At 37.6% G+C, this 27,785-nt stretch overlaps 1 protein-coding gene across 8 annotated transcripts; it reads right to left on the minus strand.

The window, feature by feature from the left end:
• Positions 1 to 125: 125 nt before the first annotated feature.
• On the minus strand, positions 126 to 27,664 carry TMEM267 (transmembrane protein 267). 8 transcript variants are annotated; one of them, XM_057537987.1, is made up of 4 exons: positions 27,513 to 27,664; positions 17,607 to 17,751; positions 15,141 to 15,528; positions 126 to 1,640 (listed from the first exon to the last, which is right to left on the minus strand). In XM_057537987.1, exons 3-4 carry the CDS (start codon positions 15,450 to 15,452, stop codon positions 1,305 to 1,307), a joined length of 648 nt encoding a protein of 215 aa, XP_057393970.1. In that variant the 5' UTR covers positions 15,453 to 15,528; positions 17,607 to 17,751; positions 27,513 to 27,664; the 3' UTR covers positions 126 to 1,304. The 8 variants fall into 8 exon arrangements, with proteins under 8 accessions (XP_057393970.1, XP_057393961.1, XP_057393986.1 ...); XM_057537978.1 differs by lacking the exon at positions 17,607 to 17,751 and adding an exon at positions 17,752 to 17,861; XM_057538003.1 differs by lacking the exon at positions 17,607 to 17,751 and adding an exon at positions 17,752 to 17,861 and having other exon boundaries at positions 27,508 to 27,664.
• Between the last annotated feature and the right edge of the window lie 121 nt (positions 27,665 to 27,785).

Below are 27,785 nucleotides of genomic sequence, written 5' to 3' on the forward strand. Positions count from 1 at the left end.
TCAATGTGACATTCTTAAATAAGGCCTTATATTTTTATGATATTCATTTGTTTAATACGGAGAAAGAAAAAAAGGGAGAGTTTTGTGATTTAGTCAGAAAGAGTTACACAACATATATGCTTTATTTCCAGGGATTTCTAAAATCATATGCTTTTAAAAAATCTCTACCTTAATCAAATTTACCCCCACTATATAATGTTTACTATTAAACCAACTAAACTGACAATAATTGCTCTCAAAAGACAATAACACATTGTAAGAGCTAATACATTATAAAATATAACAGATTGCAACCAATTGGTTAACAACAAAAAGTAAAGAGCCTGACCCTTTATAACAATTTACAGAACTCTGTTTAACTTAATAAGAAAAATCTGCTTTGGATAAGGCACTGTTTAATCACTTCTCAGAGATTAAGGCACACAATCACCAGCATTACAAACACAAATGTGTAAGAAAATCTGAAGACAGCAGCTGGTACAAATGCTACAAAAAAAGCAGGTGCCTTTGAGGCACTGACTGTTATATCAAAGTATATTAAACTGTGCAAATGTAAAACTTACAGCAACTCAATTTTCCTTCTCTAATAAAGGTTAATCATTTTTAATAGAATATTAACCTGAAAGAACAAAGGAAAAAGCCAATTTCCTAAAACTATTTTTTGAAAAAAAAAAGTTTTGTCTCTTAGTATCAGGCAAATTTTTAAAAAATGATTTAACTGGTTAATATTTTAGAATAGTATGTAAACAAACTGACAGCAACTAAAACAATTTTAATGGCACATTCAGGAGTTTACATTTGAAATGACATTATTGGTTAGGTCCTTTTTTTGTGAATTTTATGGTTATGAGTCAAGCATCAATATTTTGTTAATGTTAATTTTAAACAAATATTTTGTTAAATTTAGTTATGTTTTTCAAAACAGTTAAAACTCCAACACATGAGACTTGAGGGCAAAGATAATGAAAAAATACTACTTTGGTAGAATGTTACTACAGTCAACATATTATAATAATAATTTCCTAAAGTTATTTCTGAAACAATAACCTAGGTCTAAGGTTACTGTCTTTTAAGAATATTATAACATAAGTGCATGAAAGCAGTTTCTGCCAGTAATCACAACTCACTAAAGCACTTGGCAAATTAAACTTCAGTCAGGATGAAAATATATGAAATAAAGAAATGTTAGCATTCATTATACATCTTATAATTAATATAAGTACCTAACATGTTTTTTAAATTCACTTTAATGTTGGCTGTCATTGTCTCAACCATTGGTTCTTTAAGACTGCCATATGGTTATCTCAGACATCAATATGAATTCCATGTTTTGAAGACATCACTTGGCTGGTCCCTGTGAAATACATAACGAATGAACAGATGTGAGGTAAAGATGATGTGATTATTACATAAAGCCAAAATGGCAAAGGAGAAGTTTCTCCAAATGGGCATATCCACAAGCCATGGCGAATTCCATCTCGAACATGGTGTGAGGTCCAGGATATAAATAACATCCAGGGAAGAAAGCACCATGAATCTTTGAGCTTGAAAAGGTGCATCGTAAACTTCAGGGTCAGAACCACAGCGGGTATCACAGTAGAACAGTGAAGGAAAGGTCTTCGTGGAAGAGTAATAGCAGCCTGCACAGGGAAAGTGGTAGCTAGTATCATATCCTTGGCAAACAAAATTTTATAGCTGCTTCCTAATATTGTAACCATCTGTTTTCCTGCAGGCTATTGGAAATGCAAAGGAAACATTTTCTAGGCCACCTCCTCCAAAAACACTTTGCACTAAAAATGAAATCACGATCTCAGGAACAGGTGATTAATTTTTAAAAGCTTCCTATTATTTACTTAGAAGAGTCACAATACAAACAATTTATATCCTAAATGTATGGTTAGTGTAAATTTGGAGTTTTAAAGAATTGTCTGGGACCTCTAAGAGCATTGAAAAAGTCTCACAACTGAATAAAATATTCTTCAATTAAACTTTTTAAAATTGAAGTATAGTTGATTTATAATGTTATATTAGTTTCAGGTGTACAACATATATTTTTATTGATTATACTCCATTTAACGTTATTATAAAATACTGGTGATATTCCCTGTGCTGTACATTACATCCTTGTATCTTAATTATTTTATACCTAATAGTCTGTACCTCTTAATCTCCGTCCCCTATCTTGTCCCTCCCCCCACCCCCTTCTTCAATTAATAAATGCATAAAAGCTGAGTATTTTTGTTGTAACCATTTATATTAGCCTTGAATACTTTCAGAATTTATTTATAACAACATTTAGAGGCAGTATATTATTTTAAACAAGTATTTGAAAGTTGAGTTAAATAAACCAATAGCATTTCTAAACCATTGTAAAAATGTAATCAATATCTAAACAAATGAAAATTTCAGGCTTAACCCCTGAATGATCCAGGAGTAAGGTTTCATTCTCACACATTCTAAAGGCTAATTTCCAACTAGATAATTTTTAATAAAAATAAAGCTGAAGATAGAGAAGATTGCCTGATTTGGAATCTCTCCATACATCTTCAAAAACACTACAGAACAACGACAAATAAAACTATACCAAGCCCCACTTAGCATAGCCATAAGTCAGAGAATGCCCAAACTTCAATTACTCTAGAGTATTAAAATAAACACCAAGTCAGTGAGTGCTCTCTCACACTCCCCCCTCAAGCCAGGAAAAACTGCATTGAAGAAAGATGAGGGGAAATCTAAGATTGATCTAAAGTTACCACTAGAAAGAGAAAGTTCAACCCAAGTGTGAAAATACTGAAAAGGGGTCCTGGTACATAAGAGCACTCACTACACAGAAAGGACTTAAAAGTGGGCATGATTCAAGGCTCTGAAAGGCTTTAGTTTTCCAGGAGAAGATGGTACAAAGGAAGGGAGAGGTAGCCTTTGGAGACTGGGTGGTAAAGGGAAAAAAGAAATAGTAAAGGGAAAAAAGAAGTAGTAAAGGCAAAAAGTCAGGTTCCTATTTTTAAAAAAATAGAGGACACAACCTTCCCACCACATTAAAAAAAGAGTCATCCAGTAAAGAGACTGTACCTTGCAACACTGTCAAATCAGACCAACCTTAAACTGGGTATCTTGTAAAGCCACTCCTTAAACCAGTATTCTTTAATTCCCACCTACCCGCTGAACATCAAAGAGTTTATTTATGCTACATTCCTAATTCCCTCTCCCTACTCCTCCACATTTTTAGTTGTTTTATTTTTACTTTGTCAGAACACATAACATTTCTGTATTATGCCAGTTTAGTCTCCACCTTTGTTTTTAAGTTATATACCCACAATATATCATGCTCCTCAATAGCAGCGTGGGATGGGGGGCGGGATGGGCTACAGTAATCAGTACTTGGAGGAGAGCAATAGCCTCATGTTGAGATGATTAGCAGTTGTGCTCTGGATGTGTGGACGGATATTGACTATTCACGCTTTCATTTGTGAAGTCTATTTATATTAATAGTTGCTAAGGAAGAAACAAGAAGTTTCTGTTGCTTGCCTAGTTTCTAAAATATTCATGCAAATTTTTCATTCATAGATAAATACTAAAACAAAGACATATCATAAAATTATACAAGTAAAACCAGATATCTTAAAAATAGAAGTAGCTACCCACCACCAGTCCCTCCCATCAGGAAGCTTGCACAAGCCTCTTAGATAGCATCATCCACCAGAGGGCAGACAGCAGAAGCAAGAAGAACTACAATTCTGCAGCCTGTGGAAGGAAAGCCACATTCACAGAAAGACAGACAAAATGAAAAGGCAGAGAACTTTGTACCAGATGAAGGAACAAGATGAAACTGCAGAAAAACAACTAAATGATGTGGAGATAGGCAACCTCCCAGAAAAAGAATTCAGAATAATGATACTGAAGATGATCCAGGACCTTGGAAAAAGAATGGAGGCAAAGACTGAGAGGATGCAAGAAATGTTTAACAAAGACCTAGAAGAATTAAAGAACAAACAGAGATGAACAATACAATAACTGAAGTGAAAGATACACTAGAAGGAATCAATAGAAGCATAACTGAGGCAGAAGAACGGATAAGTGACCTGGAAGACATAATGGTGGAATTCACTGCCGTGGAACAGAATAAAGAAAATAAGAATGAAAAGAAATGAAGACAGCCTAAGAGACCTCTGGGACAACGTTAAACGCAACAACATTCACAATATAGGGGTCCCAGAAGGAGAAGAGAGAGAGAAAGGACCCGAGAAAATATTTGAAGAGATTATTGTCGAAAACTTCCCTAACATGGGAAAGGAAATAGCCACCCAAGTCCAGGAAGCACAGAGAGTCCCAGGCAGGATAAACCCAAGGAGAAACATGCTGAGACACATAGTAATCAAATTGACAAAAATTAAAGAAAAATTATTAAAAGCAACAAGGGAAAAATGACAAATAACATACAAGAGAACTCCCATAAGGTTAACAGCTGATTTCTCAGCAGAAACTCTACAAGCCAGAAGGGAGTGGCACAATATATTTAAAGTGATGAAAGGGAAGAACCTACAACCAAGATTACTCTAACCGGCAAGGATCTCATTCAGATTTGACAAAGAAATCAAAAGCTTTACAGACAAGCAAAAGCTAAGAGAATTCAGCACCACCAAACCAGCTCTACAACAAATGCTAAAGGAACTTCTCTAAGTGGGAAACACAAGAGAAGAAAAGGACCTACAAAAACAAGCCCATGACAATTAAGAAAATGGTAATAGGAACATACATATCAATAATTACCTTAAACGTAAATGGATTAAATGCTCCAACCAAAAGACACAGGTTTGCTGAATGGATACAAAAACAAGACCCATATATATGCTGTCTACAAGAGACCCACTTCAGACCTAGGGACAATTCAGACTGAAAGTGAGGGGATGGAAAAAGATATTCCATGCAAATGGAAATCAAAAGAAAGCTGGAGTAGCAATTCTCATATCAGATAAAATAGACTTTAAAATAAAGAATGTTACAAGAGACAAGGAAGTACACTACATAATGATCAAGGGATCAATCCAAGAAGAAGATATAACAATTATAAATATATATGCACCCAACATAAGAGCACCTCAATACATAAGGCAACTACTAACAGCTATAAAAGAGGAAATTGACAGTAACACAATAATAGTGGGGGACTATTATTAGAGTTAGAGAAGAGCTAACACCCGTCCTTCTCAAACCTTCCAAAAAATTGCAGAGGAAGGAACACTCCCAAACTCATTCTATGAGGCCACCATCACCCTGATACCAAAACCAGACAAAGATACTACAAGAAAAGAAAATTAGACCAATATCACTGATGAATATAGATGCAAAAATCCTCAACAGAATACTAGCAAGCAGAATCCAACAACACATTAAAAGGATCATACACCATGATCAAGTAGGGTTTATCCTGGGAATGCAAGGATTCTTTAACATTAGCAAATCAATCAATGTGATACACCATATTAATAAACTGAAGGATAAAAACCATATGATCATATCAATAGATGCAGAAAAAGCTTCTGACAAAATTCAACACCAATTTATGATAAAAACCCTCCAGAAAGTGGGCATAGAGGGAACCTACCTCAACATAATAAAGGCCATATATGACAAACCCACAGCAAACATCATTCTCAATGGTGAAAAACTGAAAGCATTTCCTCTAATATCAGGAACAAGACAAGGATGTCCACTCTTGCCACTATTATTCAACATACTTTTGGAAGTCCTAGCCACGGCAATCAGAGAAGAAAAAGAAATAAAAAAGAATACAAATTGGAAAAGAAGTAAAACTGTCACTGTTTGCAGATGACATGATACTATACATAGAGAATCCTAAAAATGCCACCAGAAAACTACTAGAGCTAATCAATGAATTTAGTAAAGTAGCAGGATACAAAATTAATGCACAGAAATCTCTTTCATTCCTATACACTAATGATGAAAAATCTGAAAGAGAAATTAAGGAAACACTCCCATTCACCACTGCAACAAAACGAATAAGAGAGAGACTAAGTAACTTCCCCACAGTGTGCAGTTGTCAAGGGGCAGAGTTGGAATCTAATACTGGATCTGCCTGACTCTATGGCTCATATTCTTAACACTACTGCTTATCAATGAATCAGGGAATAAATACAGTATACAGCCTAAATGTTTTTAAGAATTACAATAGAAATACTTAAATTCTAGATGAATGCATTTATAAATTACACTTTTTCTTTTTTGTTTTTGTTTCTAATTGAAATACAGTTGATTTACAATGTTGTGTTAGCTTCAGGTATACAGGAAAGTGATTCAGTTATACACATATATTTATTCATTTTCAGATTATTTTCCATTATAGGTTATTACAAGATATTGAATATAGTTCCCTGTGCTATACAGTAGGTCTTTGTTGTCTATCTATTCAATATTTTCTATATAGTAGTGTGTATCTGTTAATCCCAAACTCCTAATTTATCCCTTCCTCCCCCACCTTTCCCCTTTGATAACCATAAGTTGGTTTTCTATGTCTGTGAGTTTATTTCTGTTTTGTAAATAAGATCATATCATTTTTTTAAGATACCACATATAAGTGATGTCATATATTTGTCTTTCTCTGTATGACTTCACTTAGTATGATAATCTCTAGGTCCATCCATGCTGCTGAAAATGACATATTCCATTGTGTATATATATATATATGTATATATATATATACACACATATATACACACACACACACATATATATATATATATATGTACACATATATATACACATATATATACACCACATCTTCTTTACCCATTCTTCTGTCAATGGACATTCAGGTTGCTTCCATGTCTTGGCTATTGTAAATACCGCTACTATGAACATTGAGGTGCATATATCTTTTCAAATTAGAGTTTTCATCTTTTCTGGATATCTGCCCAGGAGTGGGATTGCAGGATCATGTGGTAACTCTATTCTTAGTTTTTAATGGAATCTTCATACTGTTCTCCATAGTGGCTACACAATTTACATTCTCACCAACAGTGTATGAGGGTTCCCTTTTCTCCACATCATCGCCAACATTTGTTATTTGTAATCTTTTTCATGATATTTATTCTAACAGGCGTGAGGTGATATCTCACTGTGGTTTTGATTTGCATTTCCCTGATGGTTAGCAATGTTGAGCATATTTTCGTGTGCCTGTTGGCCATCTGCATTTCCTCTTTGGAAAAGTGTCTATTCAGTTCTTCTGCTTATTTTTTGATTGGGTTGTTTGGTTTTTTGATATTGAGCTATATGAGCTATTTGTATACTTTGGAAATTAATCCCTTGTCAGTTGCATCATTTGCAAATATTTTCTCTTATTCCATAGGTTGTTTTCTCATTTTGTTTACAATTTCCTTTGCTGTGTGAAAGTTTTTAAGTTTAATTAGGTCCAATTTGTTTATTTTTGCTTTTATTTCCACTACTCTAGGAGACAGATCCAAAAAAATATTGGTGTGATTTAATATCAAAGAGTGTTCTGCCTATGTTTTCCTCTAGGAGTTTTATAGTATTTGGTCTTATATTTAGGTCTTTAATCCATTTTGGGTTTATTTTTATATATGGTGTTAGAAAATGTTCTAATTTCATTCTTTCACATGTAGCTGTCAAGTTTTCCCAGCACCACTTACTGAAAAGACTGCCTTTTCTCCATTGTATATTCTTGCCTCCTTTGTGGTAGATTAATTGACCATAAGTGCATGGATTTATTTCTGGGCTTGCTATCCTGTTCCATTGATCTATGTGTCTGTTTTTGTGTCAGTACCATACTGTTTTGATTACTGTAGCTTTGTAGTATAGGCCAAAGTCATGGAGCCTGATGCCTCCAGCTCTGTTCTTCTTTCTCAAGACTGTCTTGGCTAATCGGGGTCTTTTGTGTTTCCAGACAAATTTTAAGATTATTTGTTCTAGTTATGTGAAAAATGCCATTGGTATTTTATAGGGATTGCATTGAATCTGTAGATTGCCTTGGATAGTATGGTCATTTTAACAATATTGATTTTGTAATCCAAGAACATGGCATATCTTTCCATCTGTTTGTGTCATCTTCAGTTTATTTCATCAGGGTCTTATAATTTTCTGAGTACAGGTCTTTTGCCTCTTTAGATAGGTTTATTCCTAGGTATTTTATTCTTTTTGATGTGATGGTAAATGGAATTGTTTCTTTTATTTCTCTTTTTTATATTTCATTGTTAGTGTATAGAAATGCAACAGATTTCTGTATATTAATTTTGTATCCTGCAACTTTACTGAATTCATTGACGAGCTTTAGTAGTTTTCTGGTGGCATGTTTAGGAATTTCTATGTATAGTATCATGTCATCTGCAAACACTGACAGTTTTACTTCTTTCCAATTTGGATTCCTTTAATTTCCTTTTCTTCTCTGATTGCTGTGGTTAGGATTTCCAAAACTATGTTGAATAAAAGTAGCAAGAGTGGACATCCTTGTCTTTTTCCTGATCTTAAAGGAAATGCTTTCAGCTTTTCAGCATTGACTATGATGTTAGCTGTGGGTTTGTCCTAGATGGTCTTTATTATGTTGAGGTATGTTCCCTCTATGCCCACTTTCTGGAGAATTTTTTTATAATATATAGATATAGAATTTTATCAAAATCTTATTCTGCATCTATTGAGATGATCATATGGTTTTTATTTTTCAGCTTGTTAATGTGGTGTATCACACTGATTGATTTGTGGATATTGAAAAATCATTGCATCCCTAGGATAAATCCACTTGATCATGGTGTATGGTTCTTCTAATGTATTGTTGGAGTCAGTTTGCTAGTATTTTGTTGAGGATTTTTGCATCTATGTTCATCAGTGATACTGGCCTGTAATTTTCTTTTTTTGTGGTATCTTTGTCTGGTTTTGGTATCAGGGTGATGGTGGCCTCATAGAATGAGTTTGGAAGTATTCTTTCCTCTGCAATTTTTTGGAACAGTTTCAGAAGGATAGGTGTTAACTTTTCTCTAATTGTTTGGTAGAATTAACCTGTGAAGCCAACTAATCCTGGACTTTTGTTTGTTGGGAGTTTTTTTTAAATTTAATTAATTAATTTATTTTGGCTGTGCCGGCTCATAGTTGTGGCACACGGGATCTTCACTGCAGCATGCAGGATCTTTAGTTGCGGCACGTGGGATCTTTTAGTTGCGGCATGCAGGCTTGGGCTTCTTAGTTGCGGCATGCAGACTTAGTTGCAGCATGTGAACTTTTAGTTGTGGCATGCATGTGGGATCTAGTTCCCCAACTAGGGATCGAACCTGGGCCCCCTGCATTGGGAGTGTGGAGACTTACGCACTGGACCACCAGGGAAGTCCCTTGTTGGGAGTTTTTAAATTACTGATTCAGTTTCAGTACTGGTAATTGGTCTGTTCATATTTTCTATTTCTTCCTGGTTCAGTTTTGGGAGACTGTACCTTTCCAAGAATTTGTCCATCTCTTAGAGGTTGTCCATTTTATTTGCTTATAGTTCCTCATAGTAGTCTCTTATGATCCTTTGTATTTCTGTGGTGTCGGTTGTAACTTCTCATTTTTCATTTCTAATTTTATTGATTTGGGCCCTCTCTCTTTTTTTCTTGATGAGTCTGGCTAAAGGTTTATCAATTTTGTTTACCTTTTCAAAGAACCAGCTTTTGGTTTCATTGATCATTTCTATTGTTTTCTTCATGTCTATTTCACTGATTTCTGCTCTGATCTTTATTTCTTTCCTTCTACTAACTTTGGGTTTTGTTTTTTCTTCTTTCTCTAGTTCCTTTAGGTGTAAAGTTAGGTTATTTATTTGAGATTTTTCTTGTTCCCGAAGGTAAGCTTATATCGCTATAAACATCCCTCTTAGAACTGCTTTTACTGCATCCCGTAAGTTTTGGCTCATCATGTTTTTGTTATCATTTGTTTCTAGGTATTTTTTGATTTCCTCTGATTTCTTCAGTGGTTCATTGGTTAGTAGCATACTGTTTAGCCTCCACATGTTTGTGTTTCTTGCAGTTTTTTTCCTTGTAGTTGATTTCTAGTCTCACAGTGTTGTGGTTGGAAAAGATGCTTGATATGATTTCAGTTTTCTTAAATTTACCAAGGCTTGTTTTGTAGCCTAGCATGTGATCTGTCCTGGAGAATGTTCCAACTTGAAAAGAATGTGTATTCTGCTGCTTTCGGATGGAATGCTCTCTATATATCAATTAAGTTCATTTGGTCTAACGTGTTATTTAAGGCTTGTGTTTCCTTATTGATTTCTGTCTGGATGATTTGTCCATTGATGTAAGTGGGGTGTTAAAGTCCCCTACTATTATTGTGTTATTGTTGATTTCTCCTTTTGTTGCTGTTAATATTTGCCTTGTATATTGAGGTGCTTCTAAGTTGGGTGCATATATTTACAATTGTCATATCTTCTTCTTGGATTTATCCCTTGATCATTGTGTAGTGTCCTTCTTCGTCTCTGGTAACAGTCTTTATTTTAACGTCTATTTTGTTTGATATAAGTATTGCTATTCTGGTTTTCTTTTGATTTCTATTTGCATGGAATACCCTTTTCTATACTCTTGCTTTCAGTCTGTATGTGTCTCTGGATCTGAAGTGAGTCACTTGTAGGCAGAATGTATACAGGTCTTATTTTTGTATCCATTCAGCCACTCTATGTCTTTTTTTTTTTTTTTCTTCACTCTATGTCTTTTGTTTGGAGCATTTAGTCCATTTACATTTAAGGTAATTATCCATATGTATGTTCTTTTTCTCATTTTGTTAATTGTTTTGGATTTTTTTTGTATGTGTTTTCCCCCTTTTCCTCTTTTGTTCTCTTGTGATTTGATGACTATCTTTGGTGTTATGTTTGGATTCCTTTTTCTTTTTGTGTGTATATCTATTAGAGATTTTTGGTTTGCAATTACCATGAGGTTTTTGTAAGTGTCTCTCTCTCTCTCTCTCTAATATATATATATGTATATATATAATTGTTTTAAGTTGTTGATCTCTTAATTTCAAATGCATTTTAGATACCCTGCATTTGTACTCTCCTGCCCTCACGATTACTGTTTTTGATGTCATATTTTACATGTAATTGTTCTGTGTATCTCAACCACTTATTGTGGATACAGATGATTTTTACTACTTTTGTCTTTTAACGTCCCTACTAGCTTTCTGTTTGGATGATTTCCTACCTTTACTGCAGGTTTGCCTTTACCATTAGTTTTTCCTTTCATAATTTTCTTGTTGCTAGTTGCAAACTTTTCTTTTTGGCCTAGAGAATTTCCTTTAACATTTGTTGTAAAGCTGGGTTGGTGGTGCTGAATTCTTTTAGCTTTTGCTTGTCTATAAGCTTTTGCTTTCCCTCTGAAATCTGAACAAGAACCTTGCTGGGTGGAGTGTCCTTGGTTGTAGGTTTTCCCCTTTCATCACTTTAAATATATCCTGCCACTCCCTTCTGGCCTGCAGAGTTTCTGCTGAAAAAATTAGCTGATAGCCTTATGGGAGTTCCCACATATGTTATTTGTTGCTTTTCCCTTGCTACTTTTAATATTCTCTCTTTATCTTTAACTTTTGTCATTTTGATTACAGTGTGTCTTGGTGTCTTCCTCTTTGGGTTAATCCTGCATGGGACTCTGCAATTCCTGGACTTGGGTAACTATTTCTTTTCCCACATGAGGGAAGTTTTCAGCTGTTATCTCTTCAGTATTTTCTCAGGCCCTTTGTCTCTCTCTTCCCCTTCTGGGACCACTACAATGTGAATATTAGTGCATTTGATGTTGTCCCAGAGGTCTCTTAAACTGTCCTTATTTCTTTTCATTCTTTTTTTCTGTTCAGCAGCGGTGATTTCCACTACTCTGTCTTTCAGCTCACTGATCCATTCTTCTGTATCATTTAGTCTACTATTGATCCCTTCTAGTGCATTTTTCATTTCAGTTATTGTATTCTTCATTTCTGTTTGGTTTTTCTTTATATTTTCTAACTAACTGTACTTTTCACTCTGTGCATCCATTCTCCTCCTGAGTTCTTTGATCATCTTTACGATCATTACTCTGAACTTTCTCAGGTACATAGCCTACTCCACTTTACTTAGTTCTTCTGGGTTTTTATCTTGTTCCTTCGTCTGAAACACATTCCTCTGCTGCTTCATTCTGTCATAGGTTGCTATTTGTATTTTTGTATATGTGGTAGGTTAGTTACATTTCTTAACTTTGGAGAAGTAGCCTTTTGTAGGAGACATCCTATGCATCCCAGCAGTGCACTCCCCTCTCATCACCCAAGCTATATGGTCTAGGGGTCCCCCTAAGAGGGCTGTGTGGGTGCTTCTTTTGTGTTGGGCTGACTATGTGGGTGGCCTGGTAGGCTTGGTTGGCTCTTAGTCCAGTTGGTTGCCAGGCCCTGCCTTGTGTGGATGCTGCTGGCTCCTGTTTAGCGGGGCCTGGTCGTGAGGCAGCTGGTTGCAGAACTCTATGGGGCCCCACGGCTAGTGTTGGCTTACTGGTGAGCAGAGTCAGGGTCCTGAAGACTCTGGGGCTATTGCCTACCCACTGGCAGGTGAAGCTAGATCCTGGGGTTAGTGCTGGACTACTGGCAGGCAGAGCTCATTCCTGGTCTGACTGCAGGGCCCAGGGATCCCAAAGCTCGTTTCATATCATTGACTGGCAGGGGGGTGGGGGGCAGTTCCTGACACAGTTGGGTATAGTGTGTGGATTGTCCCAAAGATTGCATTGTTGTGCCAGGGCCCAGCTTTTCCCAGGGTCAGGTCTGGCTTGCTGTTGGCAGGCTTGGTCCGCAGGCTGCAGGACTGTATTTTTCTGCTACTGGCATCTGCCCCCTGGTGGGTGAGGCTAGTCTAGAGACTAGTATAGGCTTCCTGGTGGGAAGGGCTGGTGCCTGCCCACTGGTGGGTAGAGGTGGGTCTTGGCCCTCTGGTGGGAAGGGCCATGTCTAGGGGTGTGTCTGGGCTCAGAAGTCTTTAGGCAGACTTTCTGCTAGTGGGTGGGGCTATTCCCCACCCAGTTAGTTGTTTGGCCTGAGGCATCATTGGCGCCTACAGGCTGTTGGGTGGGGCCAGGTTTTGGCACTAATGAGCTAAGATGGCAGCCCCCAGCAGCAGTATTTACACATTTGGATATTTCCCAATATCTCTGCCACCAATGTCTATGTCCCCAGGTTGAGCCATAGCTGCCCTGTCTCTCCAGGAGACTCTCCAAGACCAGCAAGTAGGTCTGGCCCAGGCTCCTATCAAATTAACGTTTTTGCTCTGGGTCCCAGTGCACATGGGATTTTGTGTGCGCCCTTTAAGCGTGAAGTCTCTTTCCCCCAGTCTTGTGAGGCTCCTGCAATTAAACCCTGCTGGCATCAAAGCCAAATGCTCTGGTGGCTTGTCTTCCCGGTGCCAGACCTCCAGGCTGGGAAGCCTGCCGTGGGGTTCAGAACTCTTACTCCTGTGGGAGAACCTCTGCAGTATAACTATCTCCAGTTTGTGGGTCACCCACCCAGGGGGTATTGGATTTGATTGTATCACGAGTCTGCCCCTCCTGCCTATCTCGTTGTGGTTCCTTCCGTATGTCTTTAGCTGTAGAAGATATTTTCTGGTAAGTTCCAGTCTTTTTCACTGATGGTTGTTCTGCAGATAGTTGTGATTTTGGTGTGCTCATGAGAGGAGGTGAGCTCAGGGCCTTTCTACTCCACCATCTTGGCAGCTCTCCTAAATCACACTTTTTACCATCTCTACTAACATTTATTGTTAACTATTTGCCAGGGTGTGTCACTTAACATACTCATTTAATCCTCACAACAACCCTATGAGGGAAGTAACGTTATGATCCACATTTTAGAGATGACAAAATTGAGACTTAAGGAAGAAAAGTGCTCTGATGAGACCATATACTAGGATTTAAACTCTGGTCTTCTGATTCCAATCTTAACAGCAATGTTATGCTGCCTCCAGTTATAGCAAAAAAGAAAAAAAATAGTTAAAATTTGTCTTTAATCAGGAATTACTGATTCCTTACTGATTAAATTTCTAAATAAGTGAGACAACCTCTGAGAAGTACCTGGTACGGGACTTGACACATACTAGGAAGAACAAAAGATCATTTCTTATTCATTCAACACATGTTTACTGAACACCTACTAGGTAAGCCAGACAGTGTTCTAGCCAGTGGTGAACGAAGCTAAGTCCTTGCTCTACAAGTTTGTATTTCTTTCCTGAAGTGTTTATAGATCATAACTACACAAACAGTAGGTAAATCTGTTGACACTTAGAAAATATTATCTGAACTGCCATTTTAGGCTTAGTGCATTTTCAATACTAATAGGTCACTGTATAAGCTATACCCCTAAAGCCTCAATGAAATTCCTCAATTTCTACACCAGGGACTGTGTCCGCATCAGCCTGCTGAAATGCACAGCTTGGCCTCAAGAGGGCCTTGAGGAATGAATGAATCCATTACAGTCATTCCCCAGGCCTAGGAATCATCTTAAAGCTATTCAGCTGTTATGGAGCACTTAGGAGCTTCATGTTAACTGTAAAATATGAAGAATAGGGGAAAATTTTAAGTGTGGTCCTAAAGAAAGAACCCTGATACAAAAAGGACTAGGATGGCCTTGAGAATGACCCCCATTACTTTAAAGCAGTTAGCTAATCTTTCCTTCAAGACTTGGGTAATGGATAAACAACAATATCCTACTATATAGCACAGGGAACTCTATTCAATATCCTATGATAAACCATAATGGAAAAAAATATTTAAAAAAAGAATGTATATATACATATAACTGAACCACTTTGCTGTACAGCAGAAATTAACACAACATTGTAAATTAACTATACTTCAATTAAAAAAAAAAAAAAAGACTTGGCTAAACACATCCTCTGTAAAGCCAGAATGGAACTCCTTAGGTACAATTAGTGAGCCCTTGCTCTGGGTGCATCCACGGCACTTTGTGATGCCATATGATGTGGTCAGCAACATGTCTGTGCTCTAGGGAACTACTTGATGCTCAAAAAAGTTGGAAGAATGGGCTTTCCTGTTTTAAAATAAGGCTAATCTTCTCTAGCTCTAAGTAGAATGATGCTGTGAAGATAAATAAAATGATGTTAAAAAAATGAAAGACCAGAAAAATTAAACATATACATTTCTTACCTTTAAAGATAGGGATCCAGCTAGAAAAAAGTGGTCTATATCAATAACAGAGGCTAAAAATCCAGCTAAAATGATTTCTCCAATGTCAGTCTTCTTCTTGATTCCAGTGACTATTGCCCATGACCACATGCCAATCACGCAATGTACTGAATTATCTGAGAGTGCACGAAGCCAGTCATTTTGTTGAATTATGGAAAACTGAAGAAGTCTGTCAGCTACTAGGCAGAAAATGCCCAGACCAAGGCTGGAAATAAGAGATTCGGTGCTACAAGACTGGAGTAAAGCATGGGTCTTCTCAGTCTCAGATGCCATCACAAACAGTATGTCAGTATATGCTAAAAGCCATTAGGAAACAAACAGCTTATTCTTGTTTACATTCCCAGTCACCCTAAAATAGAAAGCAGAGAAAATGAAGATTATGGGCTGCCATATAATATATAAACAAAACAATATTGAGAATAATTTTACAAGTATAAAACCAAGTTGTAAAAACTGGTATTTCTTTTTTTCTTTAACTGTTATCAGTAATTTCATTTTACTTTTTCCAGCTTTATGGAGATATAGCTGGTACATAGCACTGTGTAAGTTTATGTTACACAACATGATGATTTGATATACGTATGTATTGTGAAATGATCACCACAATAATGTTAGTTAACACATTCATGACTTTACATGGTTACCTTTGTGTGAGTGTGATGAGAACATTTACGATATACTCTCTTAGCAACTTTCAAGTATTAAAAGAAATGGTATTTCTTACATTTATATATAATATGCCATGTGGCCCAAAGAGAACAGATTAGCTTTGTAGGAACAACAGTTTAGATGGTAGCATGTATCAAGGGAAATTTAAGAAAGCCCACTGACTAATCTACTACTTTGAGGTCATCAAATAGTTCTTTCTTTCAGCAATGTGTACTACACAGTAGTGGGGATCCATTGTGTCTGTGTACCCAGAAACTGCTTTCCATACTTTTTATGATAACAGCATCCACTTCCTTTGGGAAAACTGCTCATCAAAATACCCAAACTCTGGAGCTGACCAATTAGAATTCCCTGTCTCCCTTTCTAATAGTAGTGATTAACAAGCAATTACTAATAAGTAATAATTTTATAGTAGTGATTAGTAGTGATTACTCTGCTTATGAAGGTGACCCCAGCTGGGCCAATCAGACTCCTTTCCAGAATTTTTCCTAGTGGAGCTGATGGGGAAAGTTCTTTTTCTTCTTACAGACCATGGACTCCACTACATGGAACAGCCTAGGAAAAAAGAATCATAAGGACCTCAAGTCCTCAGGTCCAATCTCTAAGGTTCTCAGAGCTGCCCTGGTTCCTGCAGCTCACCTTTCACCTTCTATGAGCTACCTCAGGATTTTCCCAATAAGTCCCCTTTTCCTTTCTGTTACCTCTAACCAAAGAACCTTAACTGACATAAAAAGGTAATCATAATTCTGAGTGCTTACCTGGCATAGAATATTGAAATCACTTATCTAGTTAAAGTTATCAACATTGTGTGATACCTGAAGTTTTTGTATTGTTTTGTTTTAGTTCTGAGACTTAAAGAATAACTAAATGATTTATTGAGAATGATTCAACCTCCATTCTGTAATAAAAACTATACATAGCTCATTGTATATATTCTAAAATTTATACGGAAATGCAAAAGACCTAGAACAGGAAAACACCTTTAAAAAAGAACTAAGTTGAAGGACTTACACCATCTGATTTCAAGTCTTATTATAAAGCTACAGTAATGAAGAATGTGGTATCGTTATGAAGATGGACAAATATACCAATGCAACAGAATAGAGAGTGGGATCACAAATAGATCCACACATAATGGTCAACTGATTATTTGACAAACATGCAGAGGAGAGTCAATGGAGAAAAGATATTCCTTTCAACAAATGGTGCTGGAACAATTGGATAGCCATATGCAAAAGTAATGAACCTCAATCCATACCTTCCTCCCTATACAAAAATTAACTCAAAATGGATCACAGACCTAAAAGTAAAACAAAACTGTAAAACTTCTGGAAGAAAACACAGGAGAATATTTTTGTCCTTGGGTTATACAAAGAGTTCTTAGTGTCAGTATCAAAAGCTCCATCTGTTTTAAAAAGTTGACATATTGAACTTCATCAAAGTTAAGAACTTCTGCTCTTTGAAAGACGTTAAGAGAATGAAAAGACAAGACACAGACTGAGAGAACATTTTTGCATATCTCATATTTGGTGAAGGATTTGTACACAGAACAAAGAATTCTCAAAACATGATAACAGAAAAACAGACTGATACAAAGATGGGTGAAAGATCTGAAAAGGTACTTTACAAAGATGATATACAGGTGGTCAAGAAGCACATGAAATAGATTCAACATCATTCATTATTAGGGAAATGGAAACTAAAACCACAATGAGATTCCAAACATAACTATTAGACCTGCTAAAATTTAAGACTGACCATTCCAAATGTTGACAAGATGTGGAGCAACCAGAACTCTCATACACTGCTGGTGGAAATGTAAAATGATACAACTTTCCAGTTTCTGAAAAAGTTGAACATACTCCTACCATATGACTCAGTCATTCCATTCCTAGGTATTTACCTATGAGAAATGAGAGCAAACATCTGCACAAAGAGTTGCACATCAAAGACTTGCACATCAATGCTCATAGCAGCTTTCTTTACATTAGCTCCAAACTGGAAACAACCCAACTGGATAAACAAAATGTGGAAAAAAAGAAATAAAAAGAAACCAAAACGTGAATCATACAAAAACATGAATGAACCTTAAAATAACACTAAACCAGACCGAAAAAAAAAGATTACATAGTCAAAACCCATAGAACTGTATAACACAAAGAATGAACCCTAATGTAAACTCCGGACTTTAGTCAATAATACTGTATCAATATTGGTTCATTAATTGTAACAAATGTGCCACACTCATGCAAAAAGTTAATAGGGAGAAATGTGTGCAGAGGTAGAAGGAATATATGGGAACACTCTCTACTCTGCTTCATTTTTCCAAAAACCTAAAACTGCTATATTAAAAAAAAAAAAGTCTATTTTTAAAAAGTAAATAATTGAAGCAAGTATGTGAAAATGTTATAATTGTTAAATTTATGTAATGGATATACTTTAGTTCATTATACTCCTTTTATGTTTGAAATTTTCATTTAGAAATATTTTTTTAAAAGAGTACATAGTATGAGTCCATTTATATAAAATTCTAGAAAATACAAACTAATCTAAGTGACAGAAAGCAGATCAGTGGTTGCATGGAGACCGGAGGGGCAGGAAGGATTAAAAAGGAGCATAAGGACACTGGAGGGACAGATACGTTCATTATCTTGATTGTGGTAACAGTTTCACGGTTCATAGTCTCATACCCACATCAAAACATATCAAATCGCACATTTTAAATATGTACAGTTTATTACATGTCAATTATACTCTAATAAAGATGTTAAAAAGTTAGGGAAAATATTTTATTGTCAGTAACAGTAGCAGCCTTTCATGTAAAAGGAGCAATCTGAAAATAAGAAAGAGATTATGGGGATAAAAAACCTGATGGCCCAAAAAAAAGTCAATAGAAGCAATGCATAGTAAAATGAATGCTTCAAAAAACACAATTAGTGAGTAAAAATACTTTCAAAGAATTTTCCCAAAGCTTGAGGGAGAAAAAAAGGACAAAGAGTTGGGCATTGAAAGAAAAAACAAATTCAAAAAATAAAGAGAAAATCCTTAAGAGTTTCCAAGTCCAAAAACAACACCATCATCAACAACAATGATTATCTGCAAAAGAAAGAGAATGTGATTAACACCAACACCAAATATTGTGGGACAGCAATTACAGAGCTCTGGGAGAACAGGATTCTGACAAAAGGGTTCTAAACAACTAAATTATGGCCTCTATGTGACAACTGCAAATTTTAAGATTCTTGCCTTAGAAATTATAACACATTTACATATGATTTCTGGGGAAAAAATAAGGAGCAGCACTTCTAAATTTCTAGGGGAAGAAGAGAGGAATACAGAAAACTTGCTCAATATAGCAAAACAGAAAAGGAAAAAAATGAAGAAGAAAATTTTACTCCCACCCCCACCCACCAAAAAAAAAAAAGGAAACAAACACATCAAACACAAATACTATAATATATGCGAATGTATTAAATTTCTCTATAAAGAGACAGATTGGAACAGAAGTAAACATCTCCCAAGTTACTGTTCATAAGAAAACATCTCAAACAAAAAGTCTCAGCAATATAGAAAATAAAGAGATGAGAAAATACATATCTAGAAAACACAAACAAAATTAAGCAGCTGTGGTAATACTACCATCAAACACAATTTATGGCAAAAGACTCAGTGGGATCAAAAGGGATAAAATATTCAAGTCATAGTAAAGTTATATAAGAAGATGCTTACATGTCAAATCGTGCTTACATGAATTAGGTCAAGTAGCAAAAAAAAAAGATATAGTCTGAATACTTTAATTACAAATTTTATTTCATATACAGGTCTAAAACTGTGTATATTACATAGAATACACATTATTTCCAAATGTCTCTGGCTCGTTTATAAAATTTAATTACACATTTACTCATCCACAAGAAAAACTTCAACAAAATCTAAAAAGTGGAAATGTTCAGGCCAAATTCTCTGACCACAATGCAATATACAATTCATCACTTTTAAACTGCTTAAAAGAAAAATAAAGTGACCTAATTAGCTCAAAGAAACTAAGCTTAAATGGTGGTGCAAGTAATTCTGTTAGAGCCAGAAGACTTGCCTACTTTTCAAGTGTTTATGCTCTGTAAACATTTCAGGAAAGAAAACAAAAGCTCAGAGAGCAGACTTGGTCTATTTGTTCACCACTATTTTTTAGCACACAGTGGATGCTCAACAAGTATTTATTGAATGAATTAAATAAAAATCATCATACACTGTATCTGTTATCCACCAGGTATTGCCTATTAAATGATTAAACGGCGTTTAGTAAAATGTAGCATGTGTTCCTGGAAATCTCCATTTTTAGCAAGTGCGAATACCAGGTAATTCTTATGTTCACTAAACATTAAGAACTGCTAGGTTATAAGAAACCAGAATGAATGAAAACCAAGAAACATTATCTTTAAAGTCAAAAACAGTACAGCTATTATAATATTGTTCTGGCAGTTTTAATCAATGTAATGAGGCAAGGAAGGGCTAGAGGGAGGGAGAGAGAAAATGTATCATTACTTTATCAGGAAGAAAACAATTACATTAGTTTGTAAGTGAAATGACTGCCTATCCAAGAGAATAAATTGAAAATTGTTAGAATTTAAGTTGCAAAAGGCGGCTAATTCAAGATAAATTATTAATATACCAGCAATAATCATAAGGGGAAAATACAGGAAAATGAACGTTCACAACAGCAATAAAAATTCAAATATCAAGGAATAAACTAAACAGGTAATGCATGTGAAGAAAATGACAAAACTGTACTTTATCAATCAGCTATTTAGAGCTCTGGTGGCTTTGTGCTATGTTAACGCAGCTAAGTTGGAAGGACATTTCCCAGAATCCCCTTCCTTTTATAGTTCTTTGTAGTGCTGGCTACAGGAGACACTGTACATGGGACTCGGAAGGCAGAAGTGAAGCAGCAGCCACTTTTTTTTTTTTTTTAATTTTTATTAATTAATTAATTAATTTATTTTTTGGCTGTGCTGGGTCTTCGTTTCTGTGCGAGGGCTTTCTCTAGTTGTGGCGAGTGGGGGCCGCTCTTCATCGCGGTGCGCGGGCCTCTCACTATCGCGGCCCCTCCCGTTGCGGAGCACAGGCTCCAGACGCGCAGGCTCAGTAGTTGTGGCTCACGGGCCTAGTTGCTCCGCGGCCTGTGGGATCCTCCCAGACCAGGGCTCGAACCCGTGTCCCCTGCATTGGCAGGCAGATTCTCAACCACTGCGCCACCAGGGAAGCCCAGCAGCCACATTTTTTAACTCTGAAGGTTGGCGCCGGACGTGCCGTGGAGCTCGCACGTCTTGCTGCTGATCTGTCAGCTCACCTTGCTGGCAAGGGCAAGCAGCTAGGCCTGTAGCTCCTTTAGCCTTCACCATATACTTCCTTCAGCTTCTCCAAATCCTGGGCCTGCATGTGCAGCCCCAGGGTCAAGGGTGCCAGCCTCTCCCGCAGGTCACCCACGGCATCAAAACTGGAGTTGGTGAGAGGCCAGTGCAGCTTCTGTTCTGTCCTTGTTCTCATCCACATCCACCTTCCCCTCCCGACTTGCTGCAGCTTCAGGTTCAAAAACAGACTCATAGGCAACGGCCTGCACCGCCTGCCCTCCGAGCCCCATGATTACAGCAGGTCTAAACTTCTTATTCCTTAGCACGCAAAGCAGTTCTGCTCCTTTGATGGAACTTTATTGATACAAGAGCCAGACCATTTTACTGAGGAAGAAGACGACATGGATGGTGTTCTCCTCCTCAAATTAATCTATAAATTTAATGTAACTCTCATCAAAATCATAAAAGGGATTTTCTTTTAGCAACTTCACAAAACATTTTCAGATTGGCATTCGAAAGAGTAAGTGCCAATAAACTTGCAGAAGCAGAGTAATATGAATACTGAAAGGTAAATGCAAAGTCTGAGACAGGTCAAGTGTGTATTTGGGGAAGGGGGAAATGCATGTATAATCCCAAATTGGTAAGGAACAATGATTTCACTCAGATCCTGTGTCAGTTAGGGTCCTTAAGTGCACGGAACAGAAAGCACTCTAAGTAAAAGCAAAAAGCATTCAAAGGATATTGGGAAATCACAGACTTGCCAGGTTTCAAGAACCAGGCTTCAAACTCTGCCTCAAGCACCTCAGTGAAAGTGACACCAGACACCTGTGGTGAAGACCTCTCTGCCTCTGAGCCCAGCTTACACTGCCTGACCCATCACCAGATATTATCATTGGCATTGCTGCTAGTACTGCCCTATCTGCTGCTGTCATACAAGATTCTTGGCGTATTTGTTTCTTTGCTCTCAAAATTTGGAGGTGGGCATTGGCTGGGCCTAGGTCACATGCCCATTCCCTAGTTGCAAGGGAGGTTGAAAAAGATAGATAGTATTTGGCCTTTTCAGCCTATATAGTAGAAGGTGGGCTCCCTTCTTCTAGATGCATTAGATGAGCAATCTCACAAATATACTATACAGAGCAAGACAACCAGTCCACAATGGTAATCGGTCTGTTACAAAAGGGTTTAATTGCTAAGAAGTATTACTGGAGAGTCAATCATCAGAAGAAACCTGAGATTGGATCATCTGTGCAATGCTCAGGTTTATATGGTAGAGTTGTTAAATCAAAGAATTTTAGATTTCAAAATGTCACAATCCCATGGATTAGTTTTGTAATGCAGACCGTTTCTCTGGTTAAATTAAGAAAGGGAATCAGTTTCATTGACTAGATGCCTGAAAATTTTCCATGGTCAGATAGTTTTTGTAATCAGTTTGGTTATCAAATTTGGGATATTTATATGAATTTGTAAACAGACTTCTACATAGTCTAGCTAGCTAGACTTTTAGAGAGGAGCTCAAAATTATTTTAAAAATACTGATAGACATGACTATATAAAAATGTAGACTTCTGCATGTCAAAATTAAAGACTAATAAATGGAGGAAATTTTGAACATTTATGATGGAGAAAGATTAGAAGCCCTACTTTACTAAGGGCTTTTAAAACTAACAAGAAGGGCTTCCCTGGTGGCGCAGTGGTTGAGAGTCTGCCTGCCAATGCAGGGGACACGGGTTCGAGCCCTGGTCTGGGAAGATCCCACATGCCACGGAGCAACTAAGCCCGTGAGCCACAATTACTGAGCCTGCGCATCTGGAGCCTGTGCTCCGCAACAAGAGAGGCCGCGATAGTGAGAGGCCCGCGCACCGCGATGAAGAGTGGCCCCCGCTTGCCACAACTAGAGAAAGCCCTCACACAGAAATGAAGACCCAACACAGCCACTAAAACAAAAAATAAATAAAATAAAACTAACAAGAAGAAAAAATACGTATCCCAATAATAACATGGCAATGTCTATGAAAAGGCAATTTGGAAAAGGAAGAAATACAAACGGTCAAAGAAAACTATTAAAAGATTTCAACTTTATTGGTAATCAATTGAATTTAATTTAAAACAATGAGATTTCAATGTAAGATCAACGAAAGATTGCTAATGATTTGTTTGTGGTGGGGAAACGATCACTCAGAGTATTAGCAGTTGTATAAATTGGTATAACTCTTCTAGCAGACAATTTGACAATATGTATCAAAAATGATTAATAAATGAGCAAACACTTTTGACTCAGCATTTCCAATTCTAGGAAATTATCCTAAGAAACTAATTAGATAAATACAAAGAGTTACACATGGATGTTCAGCACAGCATTGTTTATAATAAGGAAAAATTAGAAACTATGTGTCCAAAATACAGGACTAGTGAAATAAATTCCATACAATTATGCAGTCTTTAAAAAAATACTTATTCCCATATTTGTTGACATAGGAAATGCTCAATAGATACTAAAATTTAAAAGGTATCCTAAAAAATAATATGTAAAATATTACATTTTTATTAAAAATATGTACATATGCATAAAAAATTTGGAAGGCTGTTCATTTGGCTTGTCTCTCACTGGTGGGCTTACATGTGATCATTACTTTTTTTTCCTTTTCTTTGATTTCATAAAAATTTTTAATGTCTTACTATCATGAAAACAAAACCAATAAAGCTCCTTTGAAAAGTTAGAAGTAATTAATAACTCAGACCATGATGCTAAACTCAGCTTCTTAAAAGTATAATTTTTAAAAATGTAGAAACATTTATAACATTATAAATATTAATAAAATATTAGAATATATAACATTAATAAACATTAATAAAATTGTATGCAAATCTCACAAGTCAAATTTATAGTATAATATAAAAATAATGTATTTACATTTATGTATTAGTTGGTACATGAAAAGCCTGTATGAAAGATTTCTGTATCTCCAGATGAAATAAACTTATGCAGGTTCCTTTAAGTTTTTTTATTAGTGTGAAGAATACTTGCTTTGCAGAGAACAACTATTTTGTTAATGACAATGGAATCTAAAACCATCCTCAAATTCTTAGTCATTTGGAAAAATGAAAATTGTTCTCTAAAGCACTAAGATTGAGTTATAGTCTACAGATTCTTCCAGGATTAGGAAATAATGATTTCAAGATACTTTCAACCAAAAGATATGACCAAAATGCAAAAGAAACCTCCAAGGTCATGAATCCTTTCCATATACCTTAGGATTTATAGTTCCACACATCATGAATCAGGTCTCTGCTCTGCAAAGTAAACATCTGACACCTGAATGGATAAAGAAGTCAATGTGTTTAAAGGCTCAGGGCATATAATTTTAAAGTTTATAAAATATTCCCTTGAACCAAAGATAATATCATTATCCACTTAGCTGGATGGGAACTGGGACACAGAAAGCTTGAATTAACGACCAAGCCAGAGAGGTACAGCCGCAGAGCAATATCCCCCTCCTTCGGTAAGCGGTGGCCTGTAAATTACCCTAAGAAGAAAGAAGGCCAGTCAGGTGGATGAGTGTGAGGAGAACGTAGGCTGGACACAGTATACACAGAGGCCTAACAGAAAAGCTCTTCTGCCGCTCAAACTATGCTTCTATATGCATTTAATTGCAAATTTATTGTCAAGCCTCATCCTAGAAAGCAGACAAAAGGTCATTATCCACCTAATTGCAAATTGCATGATGTCTCTATAAAGCCATTTCATTACACCCATCTTCTTTTACTCACTAAACAATTTTTGTCATCACTAAATATATTTAAATGTACTCACCTTATGTTTTACTCGATGAGTTCAGATACAAAAAGAATCGAGTAGCTAGTGAAGTGTCATGAGCAAAGTGAAACATGAAAAGATCACTTAAAGTATTTAAATGATGATCCAAATTTAAAGCGACGTGAAAAAGAAAAACTTACTGTTTTCCAAATGTCTATATACTGTAGTAATTTATGAATAGGAACAGATACACATAATGGGGCAGCACAAAATGCATTTTAAGTGGAAGGTTTAAACAGCTTGCTTGATGAGAGAGGAACAAAAAGCTCACCTGAGCGAACCCAGAAGTAGATCCTTTCAGCCCTAGTCAAGCCTGCAGATGTCTGCAGCACTGCCAACATCTGGACTACAGCTTCATGAGACCCTGAGCAGAACCATCCAGCTAAGCCTCTTCCAAAAGTTCTGGCCCAAAGGTACAGTGAGATAATAACTGTTTACTGTTTTAAGCCTCTAAGTTTTGGGGTACAGTAATTTGTTATGCAGCATGGATAGCTAAAACAGTAGTTTCTCTTTTCAAGAAAGGTATAATTATGGTCCCAGAAACACACAGTTCCGACATCTATTCCACTGCAACTACTGGTGCAGATATTTAGAGTAGATTCTGAGTTTGAGAAAGTAATTTAATAGGTGTACTTCCTCTTATTTATTGTCTCTGACTAGAACACCTAACTGTCCCATTTTTCTTCTCTCTGCTTCCTTTTTCCACTTCCTGCTCCTCCCGCATAAATAGAATGGACTCCAGAACCTCTTAAACTGTAAAATACCTTTATTTTACATATTCACTTTTGTTGGGCAAGTTCATTAAGAGCAGTAATTATAATTTTCTTAAACTTGTCATGCATGAAGTTAATGTGCTCAAGGTGTTTAATATTCCATTATACTAATACAGGGGGTAAGCAGGTTAGCAATCCTCAGCCTGTGAACTGAAGATATTATTTGGAATGATTTCTGCCATAACAGCCAGTTACCCAGATCATAAATGTGTCTCTAGGACTTGCGGGAGCCATTTTCGGCAATGGCCAAACTCTGCCACGCGCCATTCCCATAAGAGTACTATGCCATCAACTATGGGGTCTTCAAAGTATACCTAGTAGTAATCCTCCCTTTCCTTAACTCGACAAACACATACTTAGCCAGTTACTTTACACACTGTTGTGCATTGTTTGTTAATAATCTCTGACGTTATTTCTACCAAAAAAATAAGAGGTAGCAAATTCCCAACAGAAATGTCCTTTTCTGCTTCACCCCCTTCTCCCCCCCCCAAACCCCATCACAAATATATACAAAAACCTGAGGAAAAAGCACCGTCTAAGATCCGAGAACTGCCTTTATTATGCTTTACAAATAAGTCCTCTTCAATGAACTGTAGTTGCTGTGAAACTTAATATATATTTACTTTCTTTAATGCTATGGTACTCAAAGCAGATGCCAAATCTTAATTCAGCTAATTTGCAAAGAAAGGAAACACAAATCTTGCTCACTTTCACGGATACTTTTCGTAACCTGCATATAAAATGTTTCTTTCCTATGACCATTACAAATACATACGATTCTGAATTTCAACATGTTTCAAGCCTTAGCAAATTCCCAAAGTCATTCTTTCCTAAGGTTGGCATGATTCAATAATTTTTAAAATGTCGATTAAGAAAATAGGTGGAAAGCCCTGGCGTCTGCAGGGAAGGGAACAAGTTACAATCTCCACAATCAGGCCTCCCGGGAGCCTGGGCGCCTTAAGGGCCCTCGTGGCTGGTGAGGTGGCAACGGGCAACTCTGGCAAGATCCCCGGCACCCCGCCCAGAGCCAGGGAAACGCCAGGGGCGCGAAGCCTAGGCGAGGGCTTGACGCCCATGGGATCCATAAGGCGCGACGAAGCAGGAGGGCCGTGCAGGGATCGCGCAGATCCCGGAGACACCGGCCAGTGTCTGTCGAGCACACCCCGCCTGCTCTCGAGTGCCACGCTACTGCCGCCCCTCCACGCCTTCCCCATCGGGAACCTGGATCTTCTAGACTTCAGGTTCAGGTGGTCCCCGCCTCCGGCCTGCCACCTCAGGGCGCAGTTTCGCGGCGTCCATACAGTCCCCCTCCCGCCCGCTCCCTCGCTGAGGATCAGCCGCACCCACCGTCTGCTCCCCCAGCTGAAGCAAGCCAGCCGCGCGAACGGCGGCCCCGCCCCTCTACACCCTCTTCTGTCGGTACCATAGAGACGCCGGCCGCGGGCCTGAGCGGCTCCAGCCCGCGACGCCGGCCGAGAGGACGCCGGGATACTGGTCCTACTCTGAGCGGCCAGGAACGCGGGTTGAGGGCTCTTAAGCCGAGGGGTTGGGTACCTCGAGTTCCCCTACCGTCGTGCTCCCCAAAAGGACACATTTGGGACGACGGGTGGGAAGTGAAAAGTGCCTTGTTGGTTCCCCTCTCTCGACCCTGAGGATTCATTCTCGGCTTAGCCGGCGCCGGCCGCAGCTCACCCGGCGGCGGGAAGCCGGGGACGCGAACTAACCTCACCGAATATGGGACGCGCGGGCTTCTGCCCAGCGGTGCCGCCGGCTGTCCCGGAGATGTAGAGATGTTTCCGACTTCCTGCGCGGGATCCTTTAGGGTGGGCGTAGGAGAGTTTTTCACTCCGCAAGACCGGGCGGCTTGGCCGACCTGACGCTCCGCTGTGGCGCTCCGCCGCCCCCTTGGGGAGCTCTTGATAATTACTCTTTGCCGCTGTGCGGTGGGCATTGGGGGCAGCTTTTTCTTGTGGACAGCGGTGAGAAGGCTAGAACGCTTAAT

This window comes from Balaenoptera acutorostrata, chromosome 2, assembly GCF_949987535.1.
Source record: "Balaenoptera acutorostrata chromosome 2, mBalAcu1.1, whole genome shotgun sequence".
Taxonomy (NCBI): domain Eukaryota; kingdom Metazoa; phylum Chordata; class Mammalia; order Artiodactyla; family Balaenopteridae; genus Balaenoptera; species Balaenoptera acutorostrata.